The sequence below is a fragment of the Etheostoma spectabile genome, unplaced genomic scaffold, assembly GCF_008692095.1.
Source record: "Etheostoma spectabile isolate EspeVRDwgs_2016 unplaced genomic scaffold, UIUC_Espe_1.0 scaffold00018488, whole genome shotgun sequence".
NCBI classification, from domain to species: domain Eukaryota; kingdom Metazoa; phylum Chordata; class Actinopteri; order Perciformes; family Percidae; genus Etheostoma; species Etheostoma spectabile.
Window position 1 is genome coordinate 3,916 of NW_022604284.1, and position 11,442 is coordinate 15,357.

Here is an 11,442-nt window from a genome sequence, read left to right on the forward strand (position 1 = left end):
TAAAATAATATATATGATTAAACTTTACATTGAAGAGCGAGACTTTAATGTTAAAGTTGTGATTTTGCAGTGATAGTTGTGATTTCTGACCCTGCAGCCTGTAAAACAGGCCTGAGAGTCAGAGGTGAATATTGTGTGGTCTTTCTGCTGCTGCAACTGCCACTTAATTAATGGCCCATCAGGGGGAGGGGCCGCCCCCCCCTGCTCTCAGCCACTCAGACAAACAGGTGGGGGAAGGGCAGCTTTCTGTGAGAGCAGGTCACCTGCAGGTCTCACAGAAAGCTGCCCTTCCCCCACCTGCACGCGGAGCTGAAGCTCAGAGCTGAGGCATGAGGCGAGAGGAGTGTGAGACAGGTTTCAAGGCTGCAGCAGCACACTCTTGGAAGGAGACGCTACAGCTAGCGGCCTGCTAGCTTTTGAAAGACTGGAGCGACTCAGCTAAGGAAAAGACGACTTTTAAACTTTCTGTGCAGGTAAGATCTTATCAATTCTAATTTTGAGCCTCCACATGTCACTTAATGTGGTTTGAGCTAAATTATTTTGGCAGGTTTAGACTTTTTATTGCAGAACGGAGTTGCCAGTTCTAGTAAATTCTAACTACTAACTTAATTGTCATGCACTATATTTTTGTATAACTATGTGAACATATATTTGTTTAGAGATTTATCAGCTTTTAACAACATTGCAGTGACACCATTTAAAGTCAGTTTATATATATTTTCTGAAAATAAAGTGGACACATGTATAACTCCATTTAAAACTGTTTCAAGCATTTTTATATCTAGTCTGATTTGTTTTTTAAAGACTTAGTTTGTAGAACTACTTGAAGGGGTTTATTGAAGAGAAGTGTTTTATGTGCTATAACAGGCTATAGTCTTTAACATTTAGGTTTATGGGCTATCACTGACATTTGTGGGGGGAAAAAGAGTGTAATACTTTAAATGTAGTTATAAGACACTACAGCAGAGACACTGCAGATAATGCTTAACAGTCAAACAGTTTTTATTTTTAATCTAAAGGAGCGGTGCTCTCATGGCTCGTTTATAAAGTTTCAATCTTCTTTTTGGTTTTAGGTCCAGAAATTGATGGGAGTGAGAAAAACACAGGTATGTGTCTTTTATAAAAGATTTACTCCAAACCACTCAATATGCAACTCCACTGTACAGCCTACTACTGACTTACAGTGTAGGCTACTTCTACATCAGAGGAAGACATTGTACTACAGTATTTACCTGACAGAGAACTGTAGATTCAGAATGCAATCACAAAATATCACAATGACAATGTTGAGTAATCAGACATAAGCATTATGAGGTCATGGCAGTATGCTACCCTCCTGGTCCGTTATGATAGCTAATTAGCACATATCTGCGTTCATCAACCACCAAAACCAGACCATTTCTGTGTGTGTGCAGACAGAGAGAGACAGAGGTATTTTGGTGACTTAATTAACTCGACCCAGGGTGAGTCTGATGAAAACGGATGTATCTGCCTAGTTCAACTCTGATATTTCTCGTATTGCGCAGCGCTCTGAAGGAATAATCTCAGAGATTAGGCTACGTTATGTTCTGACAGCTCACAGCAATTTAATACAATAACAGGAAAGAATCCCCCCACAGTTCTAAACCGTTTTGCATGTGACGTCTGCTGAAGTGCCGGATACCTTTCCCCCAAATATGGACACACACGTATACAGACATGTCTTGCTTTATAAGATAAATAGCCTGACCATAAGAGGCACCACGCTCTGTATGCACTTGTTGTCTGGTTGTGCGTTATAAGTGTGGGATTTAGGAATGTCCTGAAATTCGGGAATTGTTGTTTGTTTATTGAAAGCCAAAGACAGTCCAAAGTAGTGCTACTTTGCACATTTTTGTGGATCTGAGTTGTATGCCACATTTTAGCTGCCAAAGCTCGGCTGCTCTCTGTCTCTGGTCCTCAGGGTGAGAGGGGGAGGGGCCAGCTTCTAGAGCAGCAAAAGCCAATGTGTGCTTTTTTTTACATATTTAACGATATGCACAAAGATGCACTGAGAATTGTTTTGTTATCTAATTGTAGCACATATTGTAAAATACGTAAAGTGCCCATATTATGAAAAAATAACTTTTTCTGGTATTTGGGTTGTTATTTTGTGTCTTCGGTGTTTCTACACACATACAAACTTGGAGAGAATAACTATCCATGGTGTTCTGAGTGAGATACGGTTTCTGAATGTCCTCTGTCTTCAGTCTCCGGGGGAGCTGATCAACATCTGCACGGCTCTCTACATCACTAGCCGAGACCAGGTGGCTAACTGTAACACATGCTAGCACTAGCATGCTAGCTCGTTCTCAATGGCAAAACACTGCTACAACATCCACTAGTTGACCCTAATCTCCAAAAGAACTACTTTCTGTCCCTGTTCTGCAGGGACAGAAAGTAATTCCCAACAAAGATAGTATAGAAGTCAGATGTGTCACTCTAGAGCTAAAACAGTGACCTGAACACAAAGGGTGAAAACCGGATCTGCAGCAATGTGCAGTACAACAAAAATATGGTGTTTTTTGAAAATGAAACCATGGAAGCCTATTCTGGTACAACCTCAAAATACAATTATGACCCTGAAAATGAGCAGAATATGGCGCTTTAAGATTCCTAGCCCTGTTATTAGTTAAGCTAGTATTACTATTTTCTGGAAAAAACCCTCAGCATAGCCACTATCACCACTCATATCCAACATCATGAATGACTGTAATATCCACATAACCAACACTGGATCACAAAACTGCCAAGTGAAAGGATGCAGTACTTAGACTGTGCTGGATGAATTAGTACTGAGTAAAAATAGCAGGCTTGTTATCTGTTCATGCAGATCTGAAAACCCATTGTTTAAGTGTTGATGGTGTTCTGACTGTGGGTAAAGGAAGTTAGTTGCACACACATGTATTGGCATGTTTTCTTACGTCTGACTGTGACAAACAATTTTAAAACACAAACTTTTAACATTTGACATAAATCCAAAAACAGTATGCTAGACGTCTGCTATTTCCAAACAAATAGTTCTTACTTTTTTGTTAAATATCAAACTGATGTCAGTGGAACAGTCAATCTTTAAGAAAACTATAGTTGTATGGCTCTGTAAAGTTAGACTTGAAAGTGAATGGGATGTCTTTCTCATGATTATGCTTTTTACTTACAGTTGGACTGTGACTTTGAGGAGTCAGGAAGTGATTCCTCTGGGTCTGAATTATGCAGCAAGATGAACCCAGATTACATAAGAAAGCTTCTGTACACAATGGAACAAGGGGCCTCCACCTTCACGGGAAAGACACAATTGATCCTCCTGTCTCTGGTATGTATGCACTGTGACATATCTTGTTTCGTCTTGCTCGGTTTTCTTGTCTTGCAAAAAACATTTAATACTTTAGATTGCTATCAGTCAAGCAACTGTAGTATTTTCCAAGGAAAATGCCCTCTGGACAATCTGGTCTATAAATACTATAACAGTCTCATATTGTCATCTTTCACTAAGAGACAGATTAATCGATAATGAAAACAATTGGTGGTTGCTGCCCTAGTCCACACACAGTATCCCAGGGCTCCAGACTGCTACCAAAAGTTTCAGTGTGCAACTAAATTTTAAATCCAGTCACACATATGCAACCAGTAAATATTCCCCTTTTCTTTTTAGATGTTACACATAGAGGGAGGCCAATGAGTGTGAGAAGGATTGGGAATGGCCACTGTAAGTGGCTAATGTGCTGAGAGGGAAGGTCCTAGAGATAATCAAGCGTGCAAATGTCAGTAGAAAGGAGACCGATACAGATACTTGCTACATGCGTCTAAACAATGAGAAGCAAACTATTCACTTGTTCTTCTGACCTGCGGCCAGTGTGCTAGAGCCAGAGCTACAGTGTCACAGTTGGATTTAGATTCAGAGTCAGAGGGTTGTGTGGCAAAAAAGGCCCAAAAGCACCAAATTCTAAAGCCAGCTCCACCTTCAAATGTTCTTCTAATGTTTACATACATTTGTTAAGTAGTCAACTCAATTTTATCAATATCCATATTTACATGCATGAGGTGGTCAGAATGTTAGGAACACCTATAAATGTAACGCAGTTCAGTACTTTATCTCTAAATATTACCTCAGTGCTAATACACAGGATTGAATTAAGACCTCTGACAGGGTCAACAACTGAATATAATAGGCATGCTCGTTATATGCTTATACGTGTGTATAAACACTGTGACTTGAACAGTGACACCAGTGCATACTCACTGGTGTAAACTCTCATGTCTCAATAATTTTATCGCCTTTGCAGATAAAGTTTAATGCATTCACTAGGTTGTCCTTTCATTTACTGCATAGGATAAGGTGTCACGTTTTGTTTGCTGTTGTTTTTCAGATGGAGGTTCTGACCTCTTGTCCCCCAAAAGGAGACTTGAGTCCCTCAGTGAAGATGGGAGTTCAGATGTAGATGGTGAGTTAAATGGTATTTATTATGAAATTCACCAGAACTCCTGCCTTTTGACAATTATGATAGTATCATATGATAGTAATATAATATTGTAATATCCTAGTACACACTGCTGCTTACAGTTTTGACCTTTTGAAATATAAGTGCTAGTAGCCAGCTGTCAGAATGTAGTTTACAAATGGAACCAGATTATTCATTATACCTGAGGTTTCACTAATGGTTGCTAATGTTTGTCTTCTACAGTTCTAGATCTGAGTCCAGGAACAAGGTTGGTGAAGAGGCCCTCACAGAAGAAGAAAAGACGTAAAAAGACCAAGAACGTGGAAGCAATGGGTAAGTTCTTAAAAACTGGGCTAAAAAGGTTTATACTTCTAAAGCGACCATTAAACGCTCTCTGTGACTGTCTGCGAGCCACGCAATGGGTTGGGGACATTAATTCCCTTTATGTCACTTGATATTTTGAAAGCAGGAATTGTGCTGTGTGCCCTCCGGGGCAAACTGCATACAGGCACAAAACAGTGTTCTAGACATATGTTCTAGAGTTATTTTATTGCTTTTTAAAACAGAAATCAGAAAATATATGAAATAGTTTAACAGGCGCCACAATTATTGTAGCAGTAATGGGTTTGTCAGGCTACTCAGTGGTTGTAAGAGGCTAGTGTGACTTCAAAGTGACACCAGTGCATATCCACTAGTGTAAACTTTCATGTATCAATATTAATCATATTTGCAGATACAGTTGCATTCACTAGGTTGTCCTTTCATACACTGCATAGGATGAGTTGTCATGTTTTTGCCTGCTGTTGTTTTTCAGATGGAGGTTCTGACCTCTTGTCCCCCAAAAAGAGACTAGAGCCCCTCAGTGGAGATGGAAGTTCAGATGGAGATGGTGAGTTAAATGATATTTATTATTAAATTCACAAAAAAACTGCTTTTTACAAAGGACCCTGCCAGCGTTTTCTCAAACTTAGTAGAGTAGTACTTAAATCTCAAGTGCATGAATTATATAATTTGTCACCATTTCATCCTTTTGCTTCTTTATAGTTTGTTACACAAGATAAATATTACAGTAAATATTTAGTGTCCTTCCTTATGGCAGTTAAATTGTCAGCATTAAATAATTACACATGAATTCTGAATATTCATTTTAACTGAGATTTCACTAAGTAACGGATGCTAATGATTGTCTGCTACAGTTCTAGATCTGAGTCCAGGAACAAGGTTGGTGAAGAGGCCCTCAGAGAAGAAGAAAAGACGTGAAAAGACGGTGGAAGAAATGGGTAAGTTCTTTAAAATGCATTCACTAGGTTGTCCTTTCATACACTGCATAGGATAAGGAGTATCATATGATAGTAATATAATGTTGAAATATCCTAGTACACACTGCTGCTTACAGTTTTGACCTTTTGAAATATAAGTGCTAGTAGCCAGCTATCAGATTGTAGTAGTTATGTTTTACTGTCAGCATTTATTTACAAATGTAAATGTGCTGTATTTCTATATCTTTTCTAGTCTTAACAACTGCTCAAAGCGCTTTTACATCTACAGGAAACATTCACCATTCACACACATTCATACACTGTGGCCGGGGCTGCCGTACAAGGTGCCACCTGCTCATCAGATAAACATTCACACACATCTACACACCTGCTCATCAGATAAACATTCACACACATCTACACACCTGCTCATCAGATAAACATTCACACACATTCACACTCCGATGCGCAGCACCGGGAGCAACCGCTCTACCACTGAGCCACAGCCGCCCCAAATGGAACCTGATTAATTATACCTGAGATTTCACTAACTAACGGGTGCTAATGATTGTCTGCTACAGTTGTAGATCTGAGTCCAGGAACAAGGTTGATGAAGAGGCCCTCACAGAAGAAGAAAAGACGTAACAAGACCAAGAACGTGGAAGCAATGGGTAAGTTCTTTAAAACTGGGCTAAATAAGGCATAAACAGTCCAGACCCTAAGTATTGGACAGTTGGACTTTTTGTGTTCTTTGACACAAATAAAGTGCTAAGTCTCAGCTTTTATTTAAATAGGTTTGCATCTATATAAAGATCTGTGTTAGCCATAGCCCTTTAACACACAAGGCCCAAAGGTTTGAGGTCCCAAAGTAATTGGACCGATAAACATCAAGTCTAACAAATCATCGTATTTAATATTTGCAGTCTTCCACCCATAGACAACAGCAGGCTACAGGTTATGTTCATGAAGTCTTATCTTGATCATTAACAAAAACAATGCGTACGCTTTGATTCAGGAAAGCATTCTGAACTTGCTGTAGAGTCATAGAGTCAAGGGGTTTGTCATAATCATACAAATGGTTTTCCAGTCATTAACTAGATGTGTGCTCCCCGGTGTACCAGCTTGTAAGCCTACTCTAAATAAACCTGAAATAAGCATTTTAATTTACTATCCATTTTTATGTTTAAAATTGAATGTACTGAAGAACAAAATGTATGTATGTCCAAATATTTACTTAGAATTAACGTCAAAGCCAGTAATGCTTTACTGAATCCCCACTGATGTATGTATTTAAGTCACACTATCTCCATCGTCTTTTCTGTCATCTGTAGTGCCGCCCACAGTAAAGGTGAAGGTGAAAGACCGTGGAGGGAAGCAGAGAGGAGTAAAGGTGAAGAGACCGTGGAAGGGGAAGCAGAGAGGAGTGCGGTAAACAACACATGGAAAAGTTTATAGCAGAGCGCCGCCTTCCAGGTAAAGAACACTGCATGCGATGCATAAAGAGGAGAAGCCTTGGGTCAAAGGTCCTGGAAGGATTAAAGAAGTTTGTGTACAACACAAATGTTAAGTTAAACGGAGGGGTGCTACACTGCAGCTTCATCTTTGAAGATCTGTGTTGTGCAATATAATGTTGTGTTCTAGTTTTCGGGGCAGTTCTCAAAACCATAGCAATAACGACTTTGTTTTAAAAATCTATTAATTGCACAAATATTTTGTTTTATAAAATATCAGAAAAGAGAAACTACGAAGGGAAATATGGTGAGCGCGCAGATGTGATGTAAATGCTTGTAGAATAAGATTTGAGAACTTCTGTACTCACTTTTTTCCCCCACTTCAGTCACTTTCCAGTACAACACAACTCAGTGATTCAACCTCTGGAATCTGTAACTGCAGCTTCTCATAATATATCATATTTATTATATTATATTGTATGCAGTGTGCTCTCTCCATCACACAGTGGCGAGTCTGCGCTCTCGAGTTCTGCAACTCTTCTTGCAATACATTTGGTGCAAAAATTTGTACCTGTGGACTTAGTCTGTGGAGCTCTGAGCCAACAGGACGGGGGGACAGCCGGTTTCTATCGCCTGATGAGAGACAACTCAGTCCGGCTTATTTGTGTAGCATGAAGGCTAGCGTTAGCTAACTAGCAGCCAGTCCACTTCTAAATACTGTGAATACATTTTAATTATTTCAACACTTTAACAGTCACACTGGGACACTGAGGGGGGGGTTTCCAGGTCCTGCAGCCGCAGATGGACAGTCGTCAGTGGGTATTAGATCACGTCGAGGTTGGCAGGGGATCTTTCTAGTGGTGTTTCCACGCTGGCCCCCCCGTCCTGTTGGACAGATATGTCCCTCATCTGGCAATAGAAACCCTGCTGTCCCCCCCGTCCTGTTGGACAGAGTTGTCCCTCATCTGGCGATAGAAACCCTGTTGTCCCCCCGTCCTGTTGGACAGAGTTGTCCCTCATCGGCGATAGAAACCCTGCTTTCCCTCCGTCCTGTCTGACAGAGTTGTCCGTCCTCTGGCGATAGAAACCCTGTTATCCCCCCGTCCTGTTGAACAGAGTTGTCCCTCATCTGGCGATAGAACCCTGCTTTCCCTCCGTCCTGTTTGGACAGAGTTACCCTTATCAGGCGATAGAACCCTGCTGTCCCCCCATCCTGTTGGACAGAGTTGTCCCTCATCTGGCGATAGAAACCCTGCTGTCCCCCGTCATGTTGGACAGAGTAGTCCCTCATCTGGCAATAGAAACCCTGCTTTCCCCCCGTCCTGTTGGACAGGGTTGTCCCTCATCTGGGGATAGAAACCCTGCTGTCCCACCCCATCCTGTCTGACAGAGTTGTCCCTCATCAGGCAATAGAAACCCTGCTGTCCCCCGTCCTGTTGGACAGAGTTGTCCCTCATCAGGCGATAGAACCCTGCTGTCCCCCATCCTGTCTGACAGAGTTGTCCCTCATCTGGCGATAGAACCCTGCTGTCCCCCGTCCTGTTGGACAGAGTTGTCCCTCGTCTGGCGATAGAAACCCTGCTGTCCCCCCGTCCTGTTGGACAGATATGTCCCTCATCTGGCGATAGAAACCCTGCTGTCCCCCCCGTCCTGTTGGACAGAGTTGTCCCTCATCTGGCGATAGAAACCCTGTTGTCCCCCCGTCCTGTTGGACAGAGTTGTCCCTCACCCAGCAATAGAGACCCTGCTGTCCCCCGTCCTGTTGGACAGAGTTGTCCCTCCACCAGCGATAGAGACCTGCTGTCCCCCGTCCTGTTGGACAGAGCTCCACAGACTAAGTCCACAGGTGCAAATTAGTTTTGTAGCAAATGGATCAAGAAGTGTTTGCAATAGTCGATGAGCAGACTTGCCGTGTGTGATGGAGAGAGCACACTGCAGAGTACATATATAATATAATATATATAATATAATATACTATAATATAATATACTATAATATACTATAATATAATATATAATATAATATACTAAAATATACTATAATATCTATATAATAATATACTATAATAACTATAATATACTATAATATAATATAATATGAGAAGTGCAGGGACAGATTCCAGAGGTTGAATCACTGAGTTGTGGTTGTTGGATAAGTGAATGAAGTGGGGAAAAAAAAAAATGAGTAGAGATTTTTTTTCTACAATGTCTCACATCAAATCTGCGTGCTCTCACATTTTGCTCCATATTTACATTCATATTAATAACCTAAAACAAAGGCTAATGTTGTCTTCAGGGTTATTTGTCCAGATGAAAGTTGTTGTGACACGTTTATTATCATAAATGAGAAAAAGGCAGCAAATTCTCAAAGTTGAGGTTTGAACAAACTGAATAAATGTTCTGATAACTGGAGTTCACATGTAATGTTTTTCTTGCTTTACTTTATTTCAGAAATGCATCCTGCCTTTGTGCAGTAGTCTGATCAATGGTCACATCACTAAATAGTATATATTATATATGTATATACATATATACATTATGTATCTGTTCTAAAACTTGAAATGTAGAAAATAACAACTAATAATATAACCAAAGAAGATAGTTAAATAGTCTAGCCAGAACTGAACCCAATAGCGCCCCCTAGAAATGGTCCTCACTTCAGTGATAGAATGACGGGTCTTATTCTTTGTTTTAAAAAATAATCTGAGGTGATAAACTGAGTCAGGGAGACATCTAGTGTTTACAATATAGCATTAGATTGTCTGTAAGTATAGCAGAAAGGGTGTCCTCACTTCACAGGTTGTTTTACCCGGTCCTAACTTTAAGCTCATACAGGAATGTGTGTGTGTGTGTGTGTGTGTGTGTGTTGTGCAGTACAGGCCACAAAGATCAATGAGTTTCCTTTACTTTCATGACCATTTACATTGTAGATTATCACTGAAGCATCAACACTATAATGAACACAGCATAATTATTTACTTACAACAAAAATGGTGAAATAACTGAAAACATGTCAGCCTGAAAAGTTTAAAGCCAACTACCTGCACTTGGGACAATTTCCAGAGTGACTGCCCTCACTTCTTAAAGGTAAGGATGCCATGGGGGAGGCAACGGCTCTACCGCTGAGCCACAGCCGCCCCGATAATGACCTATTCAGTCAGACAGCATTTGTTGTAAAAGAAATTGTTACAATTTATAGCAATTTGATTCAAAATCCAACATTTCTGCAGATGGCATTAATGCTAGATGTATTGCAATTGGGTAATGCATACAACAAAATGGTAACAGCCCCATGTAAATGTCAGATTTACTCAAGATTTGCATGGATGCTCATGTTTCTATGAGGGGCGTGCCAGCTGAGTCCCATGGCTGACAGTCACAGATTGTCATGCAATCAAACCCAGTGTCATTAAAGGCTCTCCACATGTTATCCCCATTTAAAACCAAACTATTCAGTCAGATAGGTATTGTTGTTGTACAGAATACAGTTCCAATTTATAGCATTTTATTCAAAATCCAACATTTTCATGCAGATGGGATTAATGCTACATGTATTGCAATGTGGGTAATGAATAAATAAATTCTAACAGCCTCATGTAATGTCCGATTCACTCAGATTGGCATGGATACTCATGTGCTATGCGGAATAACGGTCTTTATGTTGTGGGTTGGGGTTTTTGTTTGGGTTATTTTTCCCATTTGGCTTCCCAGTGTTTTTGTGTCCCGGTTTTCTCCCTAGTCCTGGTGTCAGCTTCTGTCTTTGTTTTCCCTGTGTGTTTGTTATGCTTTCTGCTTTGTATTCTTGGTAGTCACTTCCTGTCTTGTCCTGTCTTGTCTAGTCCAGCTTTACTTTGTTTGTCTGATTGTCCAGCCCCCGCCCTATTGTGATTCACCTGTTGTCTCATCTGTTCCCTATTGCCTCATTACCTCATGTATTTAACCCCAGTGTTTTCCTTTGCATCTTGTTAGATCCTTTTGTTCTCCAGCGTGTCGTCACCTCTCCTCTGTCCAGCTCCTGTAAGACTTCCCCGTGATATTTTTGCCTGTTTACCTTCCCCTGTGAGTTTCCAGCCCTTGTGCTTCGGTTTTTGGTTTTTCTCCTGGCTCCCTGTGTTTTGACGTTTTTTTGGTAGCCGTTGCTGCTGTGTTTTCCCCCAAGAACGCTTTTTTGCCTTCCACCTGCTACACTGCGTTTGGGTCCTCCTTCCGCCCCCATCACAACACTTTTATTTGGTGCAATCGAATAAATCTTGGCCAGATACACAACTTCCTGTTT

General features: G+C 40.7%; 1 protein-coding gene across 1 annotated transcript; it reads left to right on the forward strand.

Moving 5' to 3' along the window:
• Positions 1–887: 887 nt before the first annotated feature.
• Positions 888–7,144, forward strand: LOC116680793 (uncharacterized; the record flags this gene model as incomplete). The annotated part of the gene is made up of 8 exons (XM_032509528.1): positions 888–1,106; positions 3,179–3,331; positions 4,386–4,460; positions 4,701–4,790; positions 5,272–5,346; positions 5,654–5,737; positions 6,298–6,387; positions 7,048–7,144. Coding segments are annotated over exons 2-8 (614 nt in total), but the record flags the coding sequence as incomplete, so codon positions are not given.
• Positions 7,145–11,442: the final 4,298 nt, after the last annotated feature.